At 37.7% G+C, this 26,950-nt stretch overlaps 1 protein-coding gene across 1 annotated transcript in view; it reads right to left on the reverse strand.

Moving 5' to 3' along the window:
• Positions 1-26,950, reverse strand: part of man1a2 (mannosidase, alpha, class 1A, member 2) — a 106,868-nt gene that overhangs the window by 77,921 nt on the left and 1,997 nt on the right. Inside the window, exon 2 of the mRNA XM_057335510.1 lies at positions 26,061-26,533. Within this exon, the coding sequence (XP_057191493.1) occupies positions 26,061-26,371 (311 nt within the window). The 5' untranslated portion in view covers positions 26,372-26,533. The remainder of the gene's footprint in view (positions 1-26,060; positions 26,534-26,950) is intronic.

The raw sequence follows: 26,950 nt of genomic DNA on the forward strand, positions 1-26,950 counted from the left end.
GAGCTGCCGCTCCTCTGAGTAAAATGTCCAGTAAGACGTCTGAATTTTAAAAATTAGGAAAAAGATTGACAGAAGGGCATTGCTTAATGTTAAGCAATTCGTCCCTGGTAAAAGTGATTAAAGAAGAGTAGCTCAAAACAGGAAAAACAAACAAAAAAGACATAAGTACTAGAGCACTCCAAACCGAGGCAGCCATCCGCGGCGCCATCTTGGATCTATCTAAGGATGGCATCTAAGGATGTCATGTAGATGGAAAAAAGAAGCAGTCCAAGCACCGATCCCTGAGGGACCCCAGTGATCATGTGGTGAGCAGTGGATAGCGAGCCCCTCCATGACACCCTGAAGGATCTGCCGGAGAGGTAGGATTTGAACCAGCGGAGAGGAGATGCCGAGATTCCTAGAGATGACAGGGTTGCTAGCAGTATCTGGTGATTGACAGTGTCAAACGCTGCAGACAGGTCTAGCAGAATCAGGACAGAGGATTTAGATTCCACCTTGGCTAGCCATAGTGCTTCTGTGACTGATATTGAACGATACGATTATTGAACGATTATTTTGTTTTTGTTTATTATAGGGGTGGGAATCTTTTGGTACCACAGGGTCATGATTCAATTAAAAATCGATTCACGATTTTTCGATTTTTAATAACGATTCTCAAAATTAGATGTGATACTGTATATGTTTATCCCCTTAACTGGCGCCGTCCCGTATCCGGGACAGCTGATTTACTTAAAGATTTTGCATGTGAATTCTTATCTTATTGTGAAAAACATTATATTGTTGGAAAGTCTCTAGAAAACATATTTCAACACCGTTTTATAGAATAATGTGTGTAGGAAGAGTAATTGCTTCTTTTTTTAAAAGAGTGGGCTTAAAAATGTTTATGTCCTTTCCCTTCTCACAGTATAGTTTCATACAAATGTATTGTTTTTATTTTGTTTCTGTGCTTGTGTATTTTTTATTGTGTCTGTTAATTGGAAAAGTAAAATTAAGCATCTCAATGTCTGTTGTGGTCAAATTTCAGATCAAGTGTTAAAACCAATGGAAAGCATATGGGCCCCCTAGTGGATTTTTGCAATATTGGAGCTAAAAAACTCACAGACACACCAAATTGGATATATCAAGACCAAATTTGATAGAACAATTGGTGATCCTTGAGACTTTGACTTATGAAATTTTGGGGCTGATCCATAATTATTTTAAATGTATTTTTTATGAAAGAAAAACAAAGCTTTTATTACAATAAATTAGGGCTGGACAATATTTCAATAACAATAACTATCGCGATAGAATTAATTTCAATAACAATGATATGGTTTTTAAACACATTTTCGATATTTCAATATCATTACACGTCCGGGTCTGAGCCCTCGCTCTGCTCCGCGGCTAGCCCCTGTATAAATCTCTAGTTTAAGCCCGTGTTCACACTTAACTTCTTTTTTGAGAAAAAAAGGTTGGCCAAGGCGCTTTTTTAGTAAAAAAAACGCTGGCAGCGTTTGGTTACAAACAGCAGCCAAGCGCCATGACTTCGTCGTCAGCGTCTGTGCACGAAGGCAGCCCAGAGAATCAGATAGGCAGCGTAACGGAAGTCTATTTGAATTACAAACAGTGTCTTTGCATTAACTAATCACATATTTAAAAACTACAATACTAATTTCTCGCTAGAAATGCAATCAGAAGTTGTTGAAAGTGAAAATTAAACTTACATTTATACAAAACTATGCTCCAACGGGCGTTTCGACCGCCATTTTATTTTTTCGAGCTGGAGCTTTCTCGACCAATCACGTTCCTCGCATGTTGTTATGGAAACGACAGGTCTCTGTCATTAGTTAGCTGGGGAAAAGGAGATTGACGTGGGCGTTTTTTTTCAGAAAAGTTGAACTTTTTTCAACCTCTAAAGACACTCTGAGCTGCAGAAAAAGATGCCGGAGCTGGCGTTTAAAAAAGCGCTCAGGACATTTTTGAAAACACGGTTTACTCCATAGGATTATAATGTAAAACAGACGCTAGCAGCTTCAAAAAAGAAGTCAAGTGTAAACACGGGCTAAGTTTAATATTGATAATTTTTGTCCATATATTCATTTACAAAACGGATCTGCAACTTACTAATGCTTGCTTTCGGAAAATAAACACGAGTTTAAACAAGTTTAAACAGTTCTCAATGTCAATTTCGAGGACAGAATGGCAAATTTCGTAGTTTTTTATAGCTAACTGAAGCACACTGTAGGGCCTTTAAAAGACACTGACACGAATGAAAACGGTTCTTAATGTCAGCTTGCAGGAGAGCATGGCAGATCTTGTATAAAGTTTTGACAAAAAAAAAAATGGAAATACAATCATACATAAAATTCAGTGGACGTTGATAATTGAAAATTATTAATTTTGAAGAACAAGTCGAAAGAAAAAAGTGTCAAGTAATGGGAGGCCTGTGCCCCTGTAGAGCTTTGAAAATATGCCAATGAAATAAAGCACATTTGAAGTTATGCAATTATGCTTTGAAGCACATTTAGAAAAGTTATTCTCAATTTTATTGGTAAACATGATTCTAATATTTGAAACTTACACAAGGTAAGGGCACAGTCCTATACAAAAATATTTTATTCTAATAATCATATGTAGCTTTGCACACTGCTGGCATCTAGAATGATTCTGACCAGCATTGTATTGTTCATATCAGAGGGCTCTCTCAACTTCTAGCTTACATTTTACTTTTTGTAATACTACTATTACTACATTTTATTTATAGGCGCCTTACTGACACTCAAGGTCACCGTACAGCAAACAGTCAACAATAACAACAATCATCATTAAAGACAATTAATAAAGGCTAAATACAAGTTTAAGTGCAGCAGATGATCTGAGAGTGCGAGTCGGAGTGTAATTGCAAAGGAGTTCTGCTAAGCAGGGAGGAGCCAAATTATTGAGTGCTTTATAAGCAAGGAGAAGGATTTTAAAGTTAATTCGATATTTAACCGGAAGCCAATGCAGGTGTTGTAATGTGGGAGTAATGCTCGGTTATAGTAGTCCAACAGATAATTCGTAATTATAATATTGTTTATATCGTTATCGGAATTATATCGTATTGACCGAAATGCATGAATATATTTCAATATCAATTTTGGCCATATCGTCCAGCCCTACAATAAACATAGCAAATCACTTACATTGTTTTTGTGATTTCTTTTTTTTTAGCAATAATCTGCTAATTTTCTTCTTTCAAAAAAAGAATTCATGAGTTACAACCATTTTAGTGCCAACAGTGGGTTTTCACATGTAGGCTTAAAAAGGGCTTGCGCCAGTGAAGAGGTTAGATTTTATTCCATTTTGCTGGAATGATGGCATTCGATGTGAGTCTTTACGTTTAGTGTTCTCAAATTACTTCACCTTCGCTTTACAAATCTTGCATATTGCATACGTCTTGTCAAGCTCCTTCTTACCATAGAGTTGATCAAATGCGAAGTATTTCCAAAAACTTGCCCTCGCTAAAAATGGGACGGGGTGTATTTCTTTTAGCCCCACCATCGTTGTTGCTGAGCTTAAGGTGTGCGGTCTCTCGACTGTGCGGGTGCCGCACCGCTCTCGCAAAAAAGTTCTGCCTTTTTTGTTCAGACAACATCACCAATATTATTTTAACTAGAAAATCGATTTTTGGAAATCTGTGAATCGATAAGAATTGCTAGAGGACTGAATCGCGATTCATACTGTATGTAAATCAATTTTTTCACCCACCCCTAGTTTATTATTCACTGACAAGGTTTGTAGTGTAAATATGCCCAACTAAAGGTGGGGTATTTTTTCTAATGAAACATTTCGTATCTCATGTTATTTTTAGATAATCAAAGAAAATGCAAAGTATTTATGGTTGCTTATTGAACATTTCGAATAATAGACATCTTTGTGTTATTTTTTGGAAACATTTTCTCTGCCACTGAAGACAGGAGAACAAACGCAACACAAATCAGCAAATCATCTGTCTGCATGTGTCGTGACAAATCCGGTGTACTTTAGGACCCTGCCTGGAGACACCAGTCCTGCCGCGAACTGTCACATGAAAGAAACAGACGGAGTTTTTAATAGTTGAACGGAGCTTAAAACTCATCAGTCTGTCTAAAGAAATATGTAGTAAATGTGTTTCAGTATATCTATATTTCTCACAATATGCACATTTTTGGACTAAAAGTCTTGTGATTACTAAACGGGAGCAGACCTGGAAGAATGTCTCGTAAAAACTGTACCTGTCTTTAACGCATATTACATAAACACAGAGTATTTGATTTCCATTTGAATCGGGTCATTTAAAAGTAGACATTTTAAGCTTTCTTTAGACATACGTTTCATGTTTGTGTGATAAGTATTTGCAAAGTTTTGGATCAGTGACGCATTTCAGACATTATGTATGTGAGCGGAGTGGAGACGGCTGATAACGCGCCCTGTTTATTTTCTTTATTTTACAAAATAACAACGCTTTGATATTATTGTAAGCGTACACACGTAAAAGTAGACAACTTACAGTTTCTAATAATGTCTTACGTATGCCATATTTTAAGTCTCTTTTGCTCTGATAAGAAAAAAATGAAGCATAGCGGCACGCGTCAACATGGATATTAAAGGGAAAGTAATCGAAATAACAGACATTGAAAAATTACATGGGTTAGAGCTTCTTAATGTCGGTTTCGATTAATCGCCCAGCCCTACTACATACACTGCGGGGACCCTTACATGGAATTCTCCATGTTGTTTCTACAGTAGCCCTAAACAGACAAACTACTGAGTGTGTTTCGCCTTCGGCAAAGCGTAAACATGCCAACATCTTAAACTGGTGTCAGCCACCGTAGTTCTTCGAAAGGAAGGGGTGGAGTGAGCCGTTGGTTGCAATTCGCAACCCCACCAGCTAAATTTCATACACTGGACCTTTAACTCATGTTTTAACAACAATTACTGACAATATTTTGTATTATAGTGCCTCATTATCTTAGGAGGTATATATACTGTAGACATTAACATTGTACTTCAGTCTTTCCAGGATAAGAACAGTAATCAATGGAAAGTAATACTGATGTGCTGATATGTGCATTTTGTTAAATACTAGTTTGCAAACGGCGGCATGCGTGAGGTGGAAAGATGTGGGCACTAATGGTTCCTTTCATTGGTAAGAGAGCAAAGTGCGCTATTAATGACAGTAAACAACAACAAACCGCATGCATTAGAGCATGTCTACAGTAACGCTCTACTATAATGGATTCCCCTACAAATCTCAGCCTGCAAACACTCGCCCCCTCTCACTTCTCTCTCTCTCAAAGCTGCAGTAAACACTGATTTCATGGAAGCCTCATAACGTCAAACATGCAATTTGGAGCATGTCAACATTTGTTTGAATCAATTAATCCAACTAATACAAAGTCAGAACTGGGCAAATCAAAGTGTGGCTGCATTAACACGCTCAGCTCAACCCATTGCGTACGGTACTACTTTTCATGAGTAACTTCATTTTTCCACCTATTATGTGATCCCACCTACAACATCCCACCAAGCTATATGTGTGATACTCTTTGGAATATAATGTTGCCATTAGATAAGCTCCTTCTACAAATCTTCACATCCAGCAAACATTAAATCATACCTGTCAACATTTGGGCACCAAAATCCAGGAGACCCGCGACGGGGCGGGGAGGGGGGGATGTGATGTGGGTTGCGGAGGTGTTGTGCCAGACAAATAAGGCACCCCTCTGTTATAAATCTTTTAATTACTTTATATCTAACATTCATGTCAAATTATTACATGTAAATCAATATACGTCTTCAGAATAATAAGACAGACAGTTTAATGCAGCTCACAGGGCCATGAATTCATGAATGGTATATCTGCAAGGTATCATTTTATTGTAATATTTACATTTTGCCGGAGATCTCAACGTCAGACATGAAATACATCTAAACGCAGTTTAAAAAGTTCGAACAGTTTGTCCCTTTACGCATCCCATAGTTCAGTTGTTTGTTTATTAGTTAGCAGAATGTTTTTATTTTTTATTTACATGGATAGATGGATTTACCAGTGTTTGCATATTGCAGTATTATTTGCAAGAACCGCTTATGGTCACAGTATGGGAAATATTAGAAAATCTCTGCAGAACACAACACTCGTTTCATAACACGTTTTTTTTTGTAAAGGCATAGAAAGTGTAACAACAACAGCTACTGTGGTGTTAAAATATGATATCGGTGTCACTAGTCTAATTAGGCAGACTTCCAAAAACACCGTTAAAAAATAAATATGACCTCACATTGTGTCAATCTTACACGAAGTAGTACACAATCTTACTTCTTAATCTGCTGTATTTAAAGCGATATTTCAGAGGCAAAAAAATGTCCCCATGTTTTACTCACCCTCAAGGCATCCTGACTGAATATGACTTTCTTCTTAAAGAATAATGGATTCAGAGTTATAATACCACGTATCAATTTCTTCCAAGCAGTAGAATGGGGGCAATTTTTTGAAGCTCCAAAAAGTGCATCCATCAATCAAAGAACTGCTTGACACAGCTCCGTGGTCTTAACAAAGGTCTTCTGAGGCGAATCGATGCATTTGTTTAAGAGAAATATCCATATTGACAGCGCTATTAACGATAATGTCTAGCATCCGTTATCCCTCGGCTGCGCATGAACCAGAGGCTTTTTTTTCCGGCAAATGACGGTGACGAAAGCTCCCGCACAGAGGAGATGGTATCCTATTGGAACAAAACCAAAAATTACGCGTTCGTCACCAGAACTTTCGATACGCCTGCGTCATTTGCGGGAAAAACAAGCCTCAGGTTTACGCACAGCCGAGGGATAACGAAACGTTTCCCAAAACCTGTCACTGTTTAGACTTAAGATCATGAACATATTCCTGTAAATATGCACAGTTTGTTAGCCAGACGGACGAGCTGGGTGCTCTGCACGGGACTAATACACAAATATTGGTAAAATAAACACTCTTTTAATGTATGTGTGTATAATGATTTTGTCATACGACGTGGCAATTCGCAGAAGTGACTGTCATTTAACATACAGCACTAATGAGTCGTGTTTTATTACTATTATGTACTTGTTTTAAGCCTGACAGCAGAATACGTAAATAAGAATGGCTTTACTGGGCACTTAAAATACAAATAAGTTACAGTTCTAAAGAATAGAAGCCAACGTACCAACACTAGTCTGACTCTGAGAGCAAACGTGAATCGATTCTGAATCAAATCGTGAGGGACCAAACGATTCACACCCCTAATTGTAATGGCTGAAATAACATTGTTGTTGGATAATAGACACAATATTCCACTGCCATAGTAACAGAAGACTGAGAAATTCAACCGAACTTGCCAGTGTGATGAGACAATCAAGCATTAATCTTATTACACCCTCCATGAGCAGGTGTTTAGACATCTCAGCTTCCATCAATCAGTTTTGTGTGTTTAAACCAAACACAAACTAACACAATCATATCCACCTACCCCAGCTATGCCTTCATGAAATCTTTGCTGCCACCTGACTGAAATCTTAGCATTGCACATACCAGTCATCCTCAATTGGTGGACCGCGGGCCGGGTCCAGACCTTTGCTTCGTTTCATCCGGACCACGAGACATAGCCTAATAAACCATTTAAAACATTTGACTACTTTAAAACATTTGCACTGAGCACCAAAACAACCAGACACAAAAACAGCTTCTTCCCTCAGGCCATCTACCTCTTGAACAGTTAAATGTTTTTACACACCGTGCAATTAATAACTCGTGCAATAATAATTAAGTGCAATATTAATTATATCCTCCAGATAATACACTATCTATTTTTATACAACTTTTTCTGTAAATTATATTTCATTCATTCTGCTTTATATAGCACATAGCTTGTACTACAATAGTCTTTCTTATTTTTTACTTGTAGATATCTACATACATACATAGCTTTACACTATATCTTTATCTTATGTTTATTGTATTGTATTTCTTAATTTTTTTATACCCATAGGCCCTTATTTAAATCATTGTGTACTGTATTCTATTGTGTTATGGTCTCTGTGTACTGTTGTTGCTGTTTCTGTGTTCTGGATGCTCCTGTCACCAAAACAAATTCCTTGTATGTGCAAACATACTTGGCAATAAAGCTCTTTCTGATTCTGATTTCTGACTATTTCGGTTGTTTAAATTGAGTCACGTCTACGCAACGGAGAATCACATCACAAGCGTAAGTAATTGATCTTTTGCCGCTATATCCTCTAATATCTAGCGCCAAGCCGCCAAACGCATTTTAACCCTTTCTGCTCAGCAGACACGTCCTTATTTTAACAACAGTAGTGCAGACACGCAGAGCAGGTAAACGGACACACAACAGTAAACTAAATGCAGAGGATCTGTCAGTCTGTTTACTGTTTGCTATATGTCTTCAACCTTTCAACCAGATTTGTGATATTTTATGAACCATAACATTTTTATCTATATTTATCATTAGCATTATTGATCAGAATGTAAACATTTGTGACCCTGTGAAAACCCAGGCTAAAGTCTCATAATCTAATTAATTATTAGATAACAAGCATCAAAGATTAATTTCAAGCATTAATTTCACTAAGATTTCAATCTTTAAAATGGCATTATTCAGTCAATATTGAAGATATTTTTGCTATATTTTCACAGAATATTCTGTAGGATGATTTTATGTAGAAAACAGTAAAAAGACTTTTGCTGGGTTTTCACAAGCAGGGTCACATTTAATAATGAACAACATTCTAACTTGGAAAGTATAGTTCTGGTCTGAATGGCATAGAAAGTCTAATTTAGTAAGTACATTTGTTTTCTGTTTATGATGAGAGCATTTTAATTGTTACATTTTACATTTGTTGTTTGTATGTCAGTAGTTTTTTATTTATAAATATTAATTATCAGACTTCTCTTAAGAGGGCATTCCCCTAAAGCCACAGAGCCTACAATACATACAGTACATACTGTGGAAATTCAAGTGGGCTAAATTGAGTAGATATTTATTTATTTTCAAAAAACATATTGTCTGGACCTCAGTTTAGAAAAAAATATAAAGACCGGACCTCTTGGAACTTTAATTGAATACCCCTGCACTATACTGACCATTGTGTACTAATGGGGTATATGCATACGGGTCGTGTATGGGATTATGTACTTTCGCTAAAATCTCAGCCAGGCTGTTACATCTGGCGCCACAGGGAACAATGGCATTTCACTTCAGGATGCACATAGGATTACGATCAACAACGTCTAATTATTCAAACACTTCACCAGACATTGTCAACCAAAAAGGAGAAGCACTTCAGGCAACCCGCTTCAAGGTACATCAACAAATATGAAAAAAAGCAAAGTGAACTTTTGCACTTACTAGAGGTATGATCACAGAGGTACTTAACAATACTCATCCGTAGTGCTGTTGGTTCACAGAAATTTGAACGTTTTCTTACTAAGAGCGGAAGTGACCTAGCTGGCTGAGATTTTAGCCGAAGTATCGTCCCATGTGCATATACCCCATTCAGGAGTCCAGGACCACTTTCCAAGCTTTTATCTCCAGTGTGTGGATCGCCGAGTGTAAAACAGGTTCTCATCCGAGTATCAGCAAATTAATTCTGAATGCCTCAGAGACCCAATCTGTCTCAGACAGCCCTATTCCTCAGCCCCATCATTAAGTTTTGATCAGGATTCATTTTCTGCCTTGCTCACATACAGAGAGACAGATAGAGATAAAGAGCAAAGGAAACACAGAATGAAGATAAAGCGGACAGAAATCTGAAGTATTTAATTCTCTTATCAAAAAGAGGATCATCTTAAAGGGATGCTGCAACGGTGTGTCATGCATTCTGACTTCTTTACAATGTTAAACGTGCTCTTCTCATTCTTAACATGGTCAACTTGTCAAAAAACGAGTTGGGCGTATTACGCAGTATTTCTGTGCTCGATACACTCCCCCAGCGAACGTACAGGTTTCGGAAAGTTTTTTTCGAACATAAAACTGTTTCGTAACAATTTTCTTAGTCCCTTATTGAACAATTCTCCCGGAAAAGCATGCGGCAGCAAGGAGAGCAGGAGAAGGAGCATGCGCAGACGTCACTTTCACTTGTGTGCAGGAGAGAGAGCATATGTTCGCGAAGTTCAGGTGTTTGTTTGTTCACTGCATTTGGGTGATGAATGTTATATAAACGGTGGATATAACACTGGATTTGGAGATCGTTTGAAACTGATATATGGAGCCGTCCCAGCACTAAAAGATGCCAGACATGAACCGCATGCAGTGAGTGAAACTGATGTCTGTGTTTTGTTGGCAACGGGTGCGCACGTGCTTTAGTTCAGCCTACCCCTCCCCCCGCACGCACTGTATGCTTTCGGAAAAAATCGTAAAGCTGTATCTATCTTTTATAAATGTGATCAAACAAATACTCTTCGAAGATACGAAGTATGCAATACTACTCTATAGGTACTCAAGATTAATATGAGATTGACAGAAACCGCTTGTGTTAGGGCCGCTTTAAAGGGATAGTTCACCCCCAAAATGGACTCTTCTGCAGAACACAAAATATTTTTTGAAGTTGGTAACCAAAAAACACGGCCCCCTTTGACTTCCATTATAAGACACATTTCTCAAAATATCTTCTTTTGTGTTCCACAGAGGCAAGCATAAAATACACGTTTTGAACGATATCAAGATGAATTACCAAATGTTTATTTTTATGTGAACCATCCTTTCAACCAGGGGTCTTCAACCGGGGGTGGAACTGCAAGGGGTCCGCTAATTACCGTTTACTCACAGGCAACATTTCATATGTGTTTAAAATCAAAGAAACGCGCACCGTGTACTGATGGTGCACGTCAAACAAGTTGCCCCGAAAATAACGCGGGCTCGTTGCATGTTGCTCTCCTTAGTCTGATATGATGTTCTGCAGAAAAAAACTTGTGTTAATTTTCATGTAACAGCCGCGACAATGCTGATCCACGAGAAAGACAACGGAGCTCAGAATTATAAAATATCGCTGTGTTCTGCAACACACAGAGAAGCGGAAGAAAAAAAAAAGAATGACACTTAATAAAACGGCCTGATTTTATAACAGAATGCAGAAAATCTGCACTAATTTCTTTCGCATCCAGAGACAACCCCTACCTCCACTAGAATAGTCTTTGTGCCATTAACCAGGGTCAGCCATCTCATTGAAGCCTTGATAAAAACTAAGGTTCAAATAAATGTTTAATTGTCCATCTCACAGTAAAATGAAAATGTTTGATGCTGCAAATCCCTTAAAATACTCAAGCAAAAAACAAAACCAATACACAGAAAAGTATTTAGCCTATGTGCAACAATAACATAATAGTGCTAATGTAATGTCTTAACATAATATTGCTGTGACAATAGGGTTGGTTCTATTTAAATAGCTCAGTTTACACATTTAGTATAAGGGGGTCCCTGGTCCATGCATCTCTCATCTAAGAGGTCCTTGCACCGAAAAACGTTGAAGACCCCTGCTTTCAACTCACCCACTGATAAAACAGCCTATAACATGTGGTCTAAGTTACCATGGAACACAGTACAGATCCACAGCGCTCGCAAATGTTCACCTGCATGCACAGTGCACACACACGCAAACCCCTTGAGAACAGAGCTCATTTTGAACCGAAGCCCACCTACACCTGCGGAGCCACGTGGCTGCTGGCCTATTTCACAGAGACGAGAAGAAATAAGGTCAGCAACTAATATTTTCAATACATAGCTTAGGAAGAGCCCTCTTCCTCCCCCTCCCCCATCTTTCCATTTCTTGCTCCATCTTGCCTTTTGAGAGTTCAAAGACACAACGCTGTGTGGCGGGTTCTCTCTGTATCATTCTCAGCCTGAAGCTTCTCCGGGGAATAGCAGCCTCCCGGTATCAAATGATGCATACAGGTCTGACTACTAACTTAAAGTGGGCAGCACTTGAGGAAAGCGAAGACTCTCTTTATTCCTTCCTACATTTTTCATGTCTCTTCTTAAAAACAAATCCTTCTTCTGACTTCCATGTTTTTTCTTCAGGTCCTTTTTGATTTGAGACTGCCACATGGGGATGGACAATCGTGTAGGGGATTCTCACAGACATTTTATCACAAAAGTAGATGTCGGCCTGTGAGAAGATCAAAAAGTGGGTTAGTAAAGACCACACCATCACTAACCCTTACTGCAGGGCTTATTGATTGGTGTCTGGATGGCCAAATGCGGGCCGTCAATTTTTATGTGGCCCCTCTCATTGATTTTGATCAAACTATGCTGCTGACGATACAGAGCTTTGTTGTACAAAGTTTGAAAAGTATTTACAGGGAAATTGGAGGCGGCCGCCTCCGTCAAATTTCGTGCCGCCTCAGTCTCTCGCCAAAATTATGTTGGGTGTCTTCACAAAAAATACTGCGTGTATTCTGACAACAGACTGTCATTTGTAACTGCAAAGGAGGAGCTGTTTTGTTATCAGCCCAGTGAGGCGCTGAAGAGTTGCAGTACAAGAGCTAATAGAAGCTGTATAGGGAGCCGCAGAGATGACGCGTTTTTGTAGGCCAACCCGGAAGTTTGCGCTGCAGAGGTTCCCTCGACCGAAAGCCTATGCATTTTTCCCATAGACTTTTGGAAGATCGCTAAGAATAAGTTCTGTGATTAACAAAGGTTTATGATGTTTACACGTTTGTCCATCAAAATCTATCTGTCTTGTGTCAATTTTTTTATTGTTGTTCATTCTCTTCCTTGCTTACTCCAGCTTTAATCCTCCTAGTAGCATGGCCATGTAAACTAACAGTACTGTTTAAAGTGTTGACAAAATGTTATATGCTCTCCTATTTGTAAGTAGCTTGGATAAAAGCGTATGCCAAATGAATAAATGTATGTAAATATAAGATAATCTTTACAAATTGACACTACATTTGTTCCTTTTGAAGTCAAAGTACAATCGCCAGAAGTAAAAAGCTAACATGATGCTGGAGGGTTTTGTGACACAGAATAAAACGTGAAAATATTTAGAGGTTTGTTAACCACAGACCTTATTTCAGGCGATTTACCAAAAACCCATTAAAAAAACCAACAGACTTTGTGGCAATGGAACCGGAAGTTAAAATGCTACGTCATCTCTGCGGCTCCCTATTAGCTGCGTTTCACGGCTTTTCAAGTGAATACTTTTTGTTTTGCATCCAAGTACGTTCAATTTCTTAAAAGGTTTCTTAAATTAACGTGGCATACATCATTGTATATTGTTTTAAGCTGTGCAGTTGGCTCGTTGAATCAGCGTTACACGGCGTCCTAACCAAACGTGACGCAGCGACACGTGATAAAAGGTATCTTTTCCATGTTAATAAGAGGTTTTGTCCCAAGCAGGCTGACAGCTCCGCCCACACAACGATCTCATTCGATATACTGTAAGTTCTGCACCTCATGAATATTACACCCAAACATGGATGAGGACAGTCTATATACATTTGATTACATAAGTTTAGATTCTGAAATTATAGCATAGCGTCCGGTGAGGCATCACTGAAGTCATGAGAACAGGACGCATCTCTCTGCATGTGCACTCTTCAGCTGCAGCGTGAGAGGGTGCGTGGACAGAGAAAAACTGTTCTGATTGGATGTGTTTTGTGATTGATTGTCGCATCCCGCCCCTTTTTCGCGTTCGGTATGGACAAACAAATTGCTTATCGCAGGAATATCATCGCGTCGTGTTTGGTTAGGATGCGGTGTTATACTATACACAGCGAGTTCGCCATTATGCGCGCATATTGCGATTAGAAAGACTTGCAAACAAATAACTCCTTTGAACCGATTAGTTTAAACTGTTGAAACTAGGGGTCGACCGATATGTGTTTTTCAGGGCCGATGTCGATTATTACAGATCAAGTAGACCGATAACCGATATTTTGAACCGATATATACTGTATGTCTGGTGTATAAATGAAAAATATGTTTAAAATTAAGAATAACAAGAGCTCTGACAAAAACTTTGCCTAAAAGCCATGGTTACTACACGTTTACTATAGTAACACCATGGTAAACAGTAAGGACAAAAAGAAACAATACTCGTCAGAAAGAATGCGCTCCACTTGATGCAGTCTTTACAATGAAACCGTTTATCCTCGGAGTTGTGATCTTTTTAAACGGAATGTAAACCTTTCCTCTTTCTTTTCGCAACGAAACACACAGCGTCTCCATGACATGGCTGCGGCGGCGACGATACAATGAGATTTACAAGTACGCCCACCTTACTTGCGAATAGATTTGGGCAGTCTTAATCAAGACATACCACAAACTGACGTTGATTTGTGGGGGTGTGGTTACACGAGGTGTTTCAGGCAGGTCTGGGTGAGCATTCGCTTTTAGATAGAATGCATCATTTGTTCCGACACTTTAATTTTTGCAATTTTACGTGTCTAATACATGCAAGGGAACACTCTAAAAAGTTTTACTGCCACTTACTCAATTTTTTTGGTGAAACAATTTACACAAAAAAAATTGAGTAAATGTTAAAGCTGTGAAATCAATGAATTATACTGTTTAAATTGAGTAAATGCATGTAAAAAATTTAAGTATATCTGAGTAACTCTATTATTTTATATGTAAAATAAAATTGAGTAGATCTACTCAATTTTATTTTACATATGAAATAATTGAGTTACTCAAATTTACTTAAATTTTTTACTTGCATTTAATCAAGTGCACCACATATAAGATCATAAATAGTTTTAATAACGCCAGGTTGGTAGTCCAAAGTCTATCTGTACTCCCGGGTTTCTTCCCACATCTGTGTCGCTTTCGATTTCAACATGGTGGCGGAAGGCGGAGTGACGTTACGTTAACGTTATTGAGCTGAACCCCGCATGTCTAGTTGCTGGACCACGGTTAACGTTACACAGGACGTTATACATTTAAATATCCTGGCTGTATTAATATTTGTCGGTTGAAATAAATACACAGTGATTCAAACGGTACTAACGTTACCCATTCCAAAAATAGTCACTGGTACTAGCTAACATACAAACGGATGCGCCAACATTTAGAAAACTAACTCACTGTTGTGTAACTTATACACGAACATACCGTCAAAGTTTAATGAGCTTTAAGTTTGCCAACATATGCAGTATTAGCTGACTACTTACCAGGATTTGCAAGAGAAGTCTTTTAAGTTAACGTTAGGTGGCTCTCTCGTTTAGCGTGGCTCTCGATTAGCCGCGAGTAGAATCAAGGTTTCTTTGTATTTTACATCAGTTTAAAAAAAGACAATTGATAGTAAATGCTTAATATATAACTATTGAATATAAAATTACAAACATAAGTATGATTAGATGACTAAATGTTACTTACCAAGATTTCCGAGGAGTGCCGAAGTCTGGTTAGAATTGTCGCTGAGGAAAGCAGACATGATGCTCACGTGATCACTTTAGCTGTGAATTTTACTCAATTTAATCAGTTGACGTTAAAAACAGAGACAATTGGTAGGAATTACTTAACAATTATAATTTTTAAAACTGATCAGTTCAAGTAAATAATCCTCAAATATTTCTATCAGAATTCACCAAAATATTAAGCGTATATTAAAAATATTATTTGTTAGTTAAATACTTATTTATTTTCATTAAATAAACTAGAATAATATATGTACATTTTAGAAAAATTAACTGTTTGGTTTTTAATCGATTTTTTTAACATGTCCCACTGAAAAAAATCACTTAAATGATGTTAAAAGATTTTTTTAAGTTAATATAGCTGTTTATTTTTGTGATATTTACTAAGCCACTGAATTATTTTTTAGAGTGCAACTTATAACACACAGAAGACAAAGAAAAACACGTATTCGTGCTATATGACACCTTTAATATGTAAAGTGTTTGGTTAAGCCACTTAAACGGCACCACCTATGCCTCATTTTGAGCCATGAAAAACCCTCAAAGAAATATGAGGTCTATATTTAGAGAAGACTAATGTGTTTGCACTTTTTCAAGCCGTAATGTAACTATTAGGGCTGTAGCTATCGATTATTTTAGTAATCGAGCATTCTACCAATTATTCCATCGATTAATCGAGTATTCGGATAATACATACTTATGAGAGCAATACTAAATATACAAGAGAAAATAAGACAGGTCTTTTAAAATGAACAACTAATTTGTTTCCTTTTTAGAAAAATTAACATATTTATTGCTGAAATTGCATACATTAATATCTGTGAAAACTGAACCCCTTTACATTACCGTACATTCCATTGCCATATTACATTCAAAATGCAATATAATACAAGTATATAAATAAGAAACATGAATAAAAATAGAAAGACAGACTATGACCGAATTCAAAAACTTAAGACTTTCCTGGAGGACATAGGCAGATACCGTATCCAGACAGGACTATTTTTCCCCGAAGAGGCTTAGTAAATGAGTGTTTCACAGATGTAATTGTAATTTCAATCCTGTCCGAAGATAACACGTCTGTGTTTTTTCCGGCACAATTATGGAACAAATTACTTTGCTAACTTCACCTTCCGTTGAGAAATCTAATGTGATTTTGTGATTGTAAATATTATATTTTCTTAATGCTTATCCTCATTCATTTTGACCTTTATCGAATACCGTCACTAAACCCAATTATCTCATTATGTGCAAATCTTCCACTGCATGGTGCACCTTCATTATGGACTTAGACATTTTAGCCAATTTTCTGGGTAAAATAACAGTTGGTGGTTCAAGTACTGCCTGCTGGCATCCAATCTAATGTAAAAATAAATTGAAACCAATTGAGTCTGACTGCGACTAGAAGCGGCGCCAGGCATACTCTTAATTAATTTTATCCTTTAATTATAAACTGTACATAGTAAATAATATGATTTTTTATCGGTTTCATGTGTCCAGATGACGCCCATATCCAGACAATAAATATCTTATGAATAATACATAACAGAAAATGATTACTGTGCACAGTTGCTGATTATTCAAGGAAACGCATTTATTGCGTTTAGGTTTCTGCAAAAAACTGTGCGCTTTGTGCAAGCGCATGTAAAGGTCACTGGTACTCATTCAAGCTGGCAAGGCAGAAACCAACAAGGGGGAAGACCCAGGTAACCCAGTGCATAGACTGATCCTGCACGTCACACTGACAGGAATAACAAGACACGAACTGGCGCGGATCACAGTGCCCCCAGGGGCAGAGGTGGATCAGACAGAGAGCTTGTGCTCGGCACCAGAGCTTGTGGCCAGGATGAGCTCTATGGGTCATGAGTAAAAGCAGATGGGCAGCAGCACCAATAAACATGATTCATTATTAATGAACAACAGTGACTCTGCTTCTTCGGATTTATCAAGACTGACTTACAGTTTAGGCAAAAACAGATGGAGCTTTTGGGACGAGGAAGCGACTGACTTAATGTCTCAAAGAAGTATGTTTGTACACAAACGGAACCCACTATTCTTTTAAAATTGAACAATGAAAGCTTGTTTAATAATTTGACTCGACTATCTTTCCGAAGAGCATTTCGCATTAAGTATCTTTTAAAATGACTTCAAAAATAATTGTGCCTCCCAACCTCCAGTGAGCAAACAAAAGGCATGGACAAAAAATCCTTAAAGATATTTATGGAGGATAAGAAACAAAATTGGAAAGTAGCTATGATTCAGCCCTTTTCACTTTGGCTAGCAGGCAAATATTCAAACAAATTTAAACAAACATAAATTGAATTACACCATGTCTACACCCGTCGCGCCACGCCCAGTGTGGACAAAATGTAAAATTATAATGGGTTCTAATGCTTTTCTAATGTCTTTTGTCTTGTCATGTCGCTCCGGTCGCGTGCGGTGTCGACACGGTGTTAGGGTTACAGGTACTTCAGGGACGATGTGGGAGATCGGCGGAAAAACTAAACAGAAAGAAAAAATACAGCTGTGGCAACACAGTGAGGCAAAGCATACGAATCATCACGGTACCTCGTACAATGTTTAAACACAGTACAACACTTTTTAAAGAACAAGTACCAGTACTGATATATTTTTTTCTGGTACTCGTCGATACCGATGACTGTACCTTTTCACAACACAGTGAGACTAATAAAAATAGAATAGCTTCATAATTACACACAACTTCACCTTAAACACATTATGAAAAAATAAATCATTTTATGTGCTCGTCACAAACTTTCGGAGAAAATTTCACAACAAATTTCAGTCAGTTCTGTCAGTTATGTCACAAGAGGTATCGGTCTTTGGTATCGGTTAGGCATGGGCCGGTATGAGATTTTGACGGTATGATAACCTTTGCCAAATGTGTCACGGTTTCACGGTATTGCAATTACAACACTAAATTGTGTTATTTTCAAATGTCTGCATATACAAACAACAACTTTTCAACTGGACACAAATACATTTGATTTTTAACCAACATTCATATAACATATATGTCAGATAAAAATAAAGCCTTAAAATTATAATATTCTTTCAGAAAATGTATTTTTGTCATAGCCCATATATTAGGCCTAAAAATCAAACATTGCATTACATGACTTAATTATGTATTTTTGTGTAAACACAGCTCATACCTTAGAAAAGGTATCACAGAAAATTTTTGTGGTTTTGAAACCTTGACTCTTTCAAACCTTGGTATACCTTGAAACTGGTATTCAGCCCATGCCTAGTATCGGTGCATTTTTAAGAGTACGAGTACATGAGCTTAGTTTTGGGCCTGAAAGGGCTATCGGTGCATCCCTAATATGTACATAATTTCTTGTCAGGTGGGGGGGCACCAGAAGTTTTATAGATTTTTTAATAGGTTTAATGGGCAATCGAACACCTGACATGAGGTAAATAAATGTTTCATCTAATGTAACACTATAATGAATGAAAGTACTTGGATAAAATACTCTCCCAAAAGTCCATGACCTGCTAGCCACTGCTAACCTATCCTATCCCTTCCACTGTGTAAAGCTAATGTTTTTTTTTACTGGACATCGGAAACAACTCTCGCTGTCAAATGTGCTGCTGTATGTTCCTGTTTGGGTAATAATATCCTTAATAGCAGACTAAGAAAAAGGCATAACATGCCATTTACGACAAAGCCTATCTGATGGGAAAAACGAAACAAGGAATATGCAATGCAGTGTTTCCCCTAGGTTTACGGCTTGGAGGGTGCTGCGGTCTCTAATTTTTTTGCGGCAGAGATCCGGACAATACTTTTTTTAATAAATAATGTTAAATCAATCAATCTAATGTTTTATCAGGCCATTTACTTTATATTCTGATAGCCACAGTCTGTATGAAACATAGAAGGTCTGGTAACTGAGAAAATGTGTTGTAGGCTCTGGTGCTGAAGCGAAGTCCCAGTGGTCTATTTTAATATTTAAAAAAACTACTGACAACAAAATGTAACAACTGAAATAAATATATCATGAGCAGGAGTACTTACAAAGTTACTAACAGCCTATCCATGCCATTTATACTAGAACTGATTCTAAATATTCTTTCCAATTAAAACATGATTCACAATGAAATGCTCTTAACATGCTGATTATTTATGCAATTAATATCATAAATGCTATATGTAGATACCAGACGTTATGTTTTATAATCTGTCACAAACCTATATAGAAAACAGTAAACTGACTGACAGCTAAAAATACTTTAATACTGCTGCATTTTCGTTTACTTAAGCGTTACAGAAAAAGTGTCCACTCCACTTATTTACCTGCTCTTGGTGTCTGCAGGTCTTTAATGCGACGTGTCTTTGACGGGAGAAGCAGCGGTCACAGAGCGGATAGATATTAGAGGATATAGCGGCAAAATATAATCAACGTAAATGTCCCTGAGTGCACGTGATGTGTACATCTCAGTTATGTAGACATGCTGTTTTTTTAATGGTTCATTGTGTCTTGCGGTCCGGATGGAACGAAGGATAAACTGGGTGAAAACCTGTCATCCGGTGGTAACTAGACTGTTGCTTGTCAGGGGGCAGGGCATGCGTATTTTCACCGCCCTGGGAGCGTTTAAAAACGCAATTTTTTATCTGCTTTTCAGTTGGTTGACGCGACATATTTTCCCACACGCGCTCTCTGTCCACTGGTGAAAGTGTGCTTACCTGTGTATGTGCACGCACGTGTCTGTGTGTGTGTGTGTGCGCGCGCGCATCGGGTTGGAACTCGATACAGAGAGCAGAGGAGAATTGTAAAGGCGCGACCACGTAGAACCAGAAATGACATGCTGCCATGTAAATAAGATAAATAACATAATGCTATTTAGTTTGTTTAGTATGAGAACAAGGTGAGACATGCTATATAGGTAACCTTAAATTACTTCTCGTGATCTAACGCTACATAAAAAATAACTTGACCTTCAAGGGGGGCGGGAGGTGCCGTTGGAGGGGCGGGATACACTGCAATGAGAGCACATACTGAACATTATAAATATATGCAACTACCTCTTAAATGTCAGGCCAATTTACAATATAGCATATGTACGTGGCATCACATTAAACAGCATTACAATGACAGGTTAAGATGAATCACATGATTATCCTGAACGCTGGGAACTTAGTGGTTGGCTGTGTGGTCACGTCCAGCGGCAGACAGGATCCCATTCACAGGCAAACCTCTTCAAAAACAGATCATCTGTCTCTTACACTTGTTGTGTAAATAAACAGCCAAAACGCATAAAAAGTTTTCCATTTTTAGTTGAAAACAGTCTCGTGTAGAATACATCACAGAGACTTGGATAGGATGTTAACTCTTGACCCAGATCTGCATGCAAGATCTTAGAAACTGCCTAACAACACCCTAGCAACCCCCTAGAATACCCTAGCAACTGCAAAGCAATGTGCTAAAAACCACTCAGAACACTTAAGTACCCACAAAGCTTGGCAAAAGCCCATAACATCCAAACATACACAACACACTGAAAATAGTGCCATCATTCAAATGAGCCCCACCCACATTTTCCTAAGCTTTCCCTTCAGGACCAACAAACAAGAAAACTGGCTTACAGTTAGGGCTGTAGCTATCGATTAATTTAGTAATCGAGCATTCTACCAATTACTCCATCGATTAATCGAGTATTCAGATAATATGTACTTTTTCTATTAAAGAGCAATACTAAATATACAAGAGAAAATAAGTCAGGTCTCTTAAACACACACACACACACTGTTTGTCGCAGTCTCGCGGTTGTCAGAGAAGAAATGAAAACCGGTAGATTTTTCTGTAATTTATTCTGCAACGTCTTTTGTGTTTACATAACTTGTCCAGAGTTTTGCGGGCTGTGCGTCAGTAATCATGGTCCGTGGGGAAACGCGGTGCTCCGTGTGTACTGTAGTTAAATGGATTAAACAAAGCCTTGACTCAAAAAATTGCCTCAATTTTTTAATTCGAATTACTCGAGTTACTCAAGGAATCGTTCCAGCCCTATTTACAAGAGGTGCACCGATTGACCGGCAAGAGATCGGAATCGGCCGGTTTTTCGTATGATCGGCCCGACCGGTGACCGGCCGATCAGTCTCACGTCTCGCCGATTCCAAGCCGATCTTGTTTCCCGTGATGCGGGCACTCAAGGCCGCAAGTAAACATGTAAACGTCGCGCACACAGCCTGTCTTTCACGGCTCGTTTATACTCGCATGTGGGTCCACCGGACCGCGAGTCTCAGCTGACTGACGCGCATCTCTCATATCCGCTGACTGCACGCGCGTGCACACGCACCATGTACTGTACACACTGTAGTTCATCTCTCGCTGTTCCGTCTACATGGGGTATGTATGCCAACAGTGATGCTATTAGCATCATGCTAAACTCTGACACATGCTAAACTCATGTTGAAGTCGTTCACTCTGTGTAAAACAAACGTAAATTCCATTCAACCTGATTCCTTGTCTTACGTTAAAACTGTGGTAACTTCACCTAGGTAAAATGACATTCAACACGACTTCTACTTGTTTTAAAAAATACAAAATATAAAAAATAAACCAATATATGTGATATATATCTGATTGATTTCTTTACTAACACAAAAAACTGCAAATACATATACATCTTTAGAGTAGAATTCACTCATAAGATTTTTAACCTTTTTATTGAAGTTGCAGCAAAAATCAACCCACTTCTTTTAATACTACAGACACAAGATAAAGACAATTTATTTTACATTTCAGAAAAAATGAAATAAATAAAGCAATGTTAGTTTCATAAACAGAAACAGACAAGAATAAAGTTGAAGTATTTTATTGTTATCTTAGACTTTTGTGAGATGAGTACAAAAATGAAAAAGGTAAATTAAGTGACATGTTTAGTTATATTTTATTATTTGTACTTCTTTTCAGTCACAGAGTTATTCAATTTAAGAGTTGTTTGGGAAAGAGAAGATTCTGTAATTTAATGCAGCTTGGAGAACTGCATTTAGGGAAATTTGGGGAAATTGTAATGTTCAATCATTTATTCAATGAAAATAAAAAAAAATGTGTATTGAAGAAAAGTTAATATGGTTTTATATACAGTATACTGTCAATTATAGTTTGTGGATAGAAAATCGGAATCGGCAGGTTTCACTTGTAATAAAATCGGAAATCGGAATCAGCAAAGAAAATTGCAATCAGTGCATCTCTACTATTTACAGTTAAACATTAATCAGCTCAGTCTAATGCATTCCTCCTTTCTCAGTGACTGTTTAACTCTACCTTAGAGACAACAGTGATATAAAACTGAAAATATCAATGTCATTTGAAGAAGTTAACATTTCATCAGCTAGTCACAGCTTGGTGAGTTTATTTTCTTTTTTTTATATTCTGCCTAACATTTTCAGGACGGTATATTCAGTCACACTAATACATCTGAGACGGAGTCAGCATTTGCTAAATGAGAGTCATTTCCAGAAGCGGTGGAAGCATGATGAGCAGAGAAAGACAGACAACGAGCAGTTATTTCAAATGTTTCCATCAATGCATTGCAAAACTGTTTATGGTAGTGGATGATGTCCCAGAACTGAAAATTGCTAACATTCTTCTAAATATCATTCTCTGTGTTCATTGGAACAAATAAATGTATACAGGTTTGAAACAACCTGAGGGAAAATGATGACAGATTTTTCATTTTTGGATGAACTATCCCGTTAAACAACAACTCCCCAGATGACTTATTCAAGTGTCAATTTTAACCAGGTATTGAAACGTCATTCACAAAGTCCCAACCACGGAGTCCTTTCAGATACTAAAAACAGTGTTGAATTCTCAGCCCTGTAACACATTCTCGCCTTGTTTAAATACGTCCCACTAAATTCAGTTATTCCTAAAATATTTCCACAGAAAATTTTTAAAAAGTGCAGCCTTGTTGCTCTCAAAGGAATAGGGTACCGCAGGGAAAACGTATTTTTGTATGCAAAACCCAGAAGTGAGTTAGCATTTTGGCACTTCCAGTTCCATAGCAAATGTTTTTTTCGATGGGTTTTTGGTTTAATATGACATAACACACCAGTTAACCCACTTGTGATTTTTTTAAAAAGTTTTATCGTGTCTTAAAAACAACAGTTGCTACTAGGACTGTCACGATTATTAAATAATCGTCTCATTGTGATTATTTGGCCTCATCGCGATGGTTTCAGATCATCGCAATTATTGCACATCTCTATAGAAGACACTAAGGGAGCTGTAGCGCCTGCATATTACATAGTTTAGTGTATTTATTGTAACTAAAGCATTGTAATACTTGTAAAATGTACCACCACAACACAATAAAAACTAAAGCATATACCATAAAAATAACCTGCAGTACAATTTAATATTATTTAAGCTAATCTCAGTGTGAAAACCAGTCTACCAAAATTTCATTAACATAGAAGTCAAATTTTATTTTAGTCTTGTAAGTGAGAAAAAAACAGACTAGAAGCATTTCTATGAGTGATAGCATTTTAATGGTGGCTTCACTCCTGATCAATTTACTTGATTTACAAGTATTTGGCGGTTGTATTATTGACAGGTAAAAGCCTAAACCTTAAATTATATGATAAACCAATATTTTCCGATGTATTTCCAAGAAAAAAAACATTTTTTTATATTCAGAACAATATGGTTGTTTCAAAGCTGAATCAAAAATGTATGAGAATTAAATGTCAAAGCTCTAAAACAGACAATTAATCGCCATAATCGCCAAAGCCCTAAAACAGACAATTAATCGTCACAATCGCAATGATTTACTAGACAATTAATCGTCAGCCAAATTTCATAATCGTTACAGCCCTATTTGCTACATACATACTTTGGCAGAGACATTAATCGTCACAACGCATAAAAAACTAACAAAAATGCAAAATGGACACAAATCTCTTAAAACGTGGATAGGGATTAATTCATGGAGCAATTATTACCCGGGGAACACATTTTTATTAAAGTTTGAAAAAGTTGTCAGAGGCTTGTTTGTAACGACACTGATATCGAGCGACCGTAGTGTAGTCTGTATACAGCCTCATGTAAGCTGTACTTCTGCCGATTGCACTTATGCTTCAAAAATAGCAAATATTGCATTAATTTATACAGGTTATCTTGGTACACAAAATGTGTAAGTATCATAAACCTTTGTTAATCACAGAGCTCATTTTTTGCAATCTTCCTAAAGTCTATGGGAAAAATCCATTGGCTTTTGGTTGAGGGAACCAAAACGCGCTAACTTCCACCATCGCTGCACCACTCTATTAACCTGCTCTGGTCTTCATACGACACATACTTCACCTGAGCCTGACATTTTTTTATTTCTGTATTTCCCAACACACATCACACTATTGTTTGCACCAATACAGTTCCCACACTTTTTCTTTCATTTTTTATTTTTGTTACTTGTACTGGGAAGAAATAAATCATCCCAATCACAAGTAAGTAGCACCTCACTAATCGATTGCTTGTTTCTAAAAGGGATACTTCAGCCAAAAATGAAAATTCTGTCATCATTTACTCACCTTCGAGTTGTTCCAAATCTGTATAATTTTTTTGTTCTGATGAACATAGAGAAAGATATTTGGAAGAATGCTTATAGACAGATTTTCCCCCTCATTGACTACCATAGTAGGAAAAAAATACAATGGTTGTCAAAAGTGGCCCAGAACTGTTTGCTGTCCAACATTCTTCAAAATGTTTTCTTTTGTGTTCAACAGAACAAAAAATGATAAAGTCATTTTTCCTACTATGGTAGTCAATGGGGGGCAAGATCTGTTTGGTTATAAGCATTCTTCCAAATATCTTTCTCTGTGTTCATCAGAACAAAGAAATTTATACAGATTTGGAACAACTCGAAGGGGAGTAAATGATGACTGAGTTTTCATTATCAGGTGAAGTATGCCTTTAAGACTGAAAGTATGAGGTGGAACTCAATGGGAAAGACACAAGCAACACTTACTGACAAAGAGGCAGAAACACTCAATGAATTGAGGTCCACAGTCTAAAGAAAGAAACACATGACCACACAGAGAGCCAAACCACTGCTTGTGTGACTACAACCGGCTCAGGAGAAAAGCCATTTATGATTTTATAAGTATTGCCTTGGGGAGAATAGAAAGGATAAAAACATCAATCGCTGAATAAGTAAAACACACAATACGGGGCAATTTTACTGTATTTTCCTAAATAATACTAAAGGGATGCCTATATACTGTATGTGTAGGAGTATTTTGATTCTCTGCATTGTAACTTTTGTTTTTTTCAAGTAGTTTTAAAGCTTCAGGATTGTAGGTTTGAATTGGTCAAAAGAAAGAACACAATAAAATATTTTAGGCTTAAAATCCAGGTTCAGTGCCACTGAAAAAGTATGAAAAACCCTTTCGAATCAGTTTAGGTCAGAGAGTCATTGACAAAAGCACTGACACTCTGTGAATAGCCTGTTCACACTGCCTACATCTTCATGTGTGCTCGGCCTGAAACGTATATTTGAGACTATTTGAGAGCAGCTTGGATTCTTTTTAGATTAACACTTGTTCAGCGTAAACAGATTTATTGCCACATACAAACACACACACAAACCAATGAAACATGATATATGACAGAGGAGACTGAAAAGCCCATCTTTGGACACTCACCTGTGTCGATACTCATCGTGCGCCCCCACACCGTGTATTACTTGTCTGCCGCTGTGCCTCGTCTCCTTCTCTGCCTCGATGTGCGGTATCAACACGTCCTCCAAACCGAAGTCAAACCGCTTGTGTTTGGAATTGTCCGGCAGGAAGAAAAACGCTCCAAAGCACAATGTGATGAAGGCACTGAGGATGAGGAGGAGTATGAACTTTTCTGAGAGCCGTAAGGTGGCTCTATGGTGGGGGAATGAGGAGGCACCTGGCGAGAGGGTGGGTATCCTACGTCCCGAGAGTGGCAAAAGAGCCGGCGTGGTCATATTTTGATAATAAGAACTGGAATATGGCGGGATAAGCGTCAAGGCTTTGGTTTTGCGTCTGCAACACTATCTCATTGTGGTGAACACGAGCTTGCTGCTGAACGTCTGTTCTTCTAGAAAGTGAAGTTGTTCCGCAGATCAGAAGAACTGATTCCTCTTAGTCTGAAAATGGAAAGGAAAGACAATTTTAGATATGGACTGTCATGTGGCGTTCAACAGAAGCTTGCTATTAAATGAGCTTCAGTTTCCATGGCGATTGTGTTAAGCAGCGGAAATGACAAGGCTCTAAACTTTATTGTGGAAAAGTTCAGTAATCCAAATTAATTTGTTAAATGATCAAGAATTTTATTTAATAACACACCTGCCATAAATTAGGGCTGTGCAAAAATATCGATACATGTAACTATCGCAATATTTTTTTTTTCGATAGTGTATCGATAGTGATACCTATATTTTTTAAAATATCGATCTTTTTTTTTAAATCATGTCGTATACATAAGGCCAAAAGTAAGTGGAAGCGAGCATGGCGAAAAATATAAGAACGCTTGGAGCTCTCAGAGCTGATGTGTGGGTGTGCTT

This window comes from Triplophysa rosa, linkage group LG6 (genome assembly GCF_024868665.1).
Source record: "Triplophysa rosa linkage group LG6, Trosa_1v2, whole genome shotgun sequence".
NCBI lineage: Eukaryota > Metazoa > Chordata > Actinopteri > Cypriniformes > Nemacheilidae > Triplophysa > Triplophysa rosa.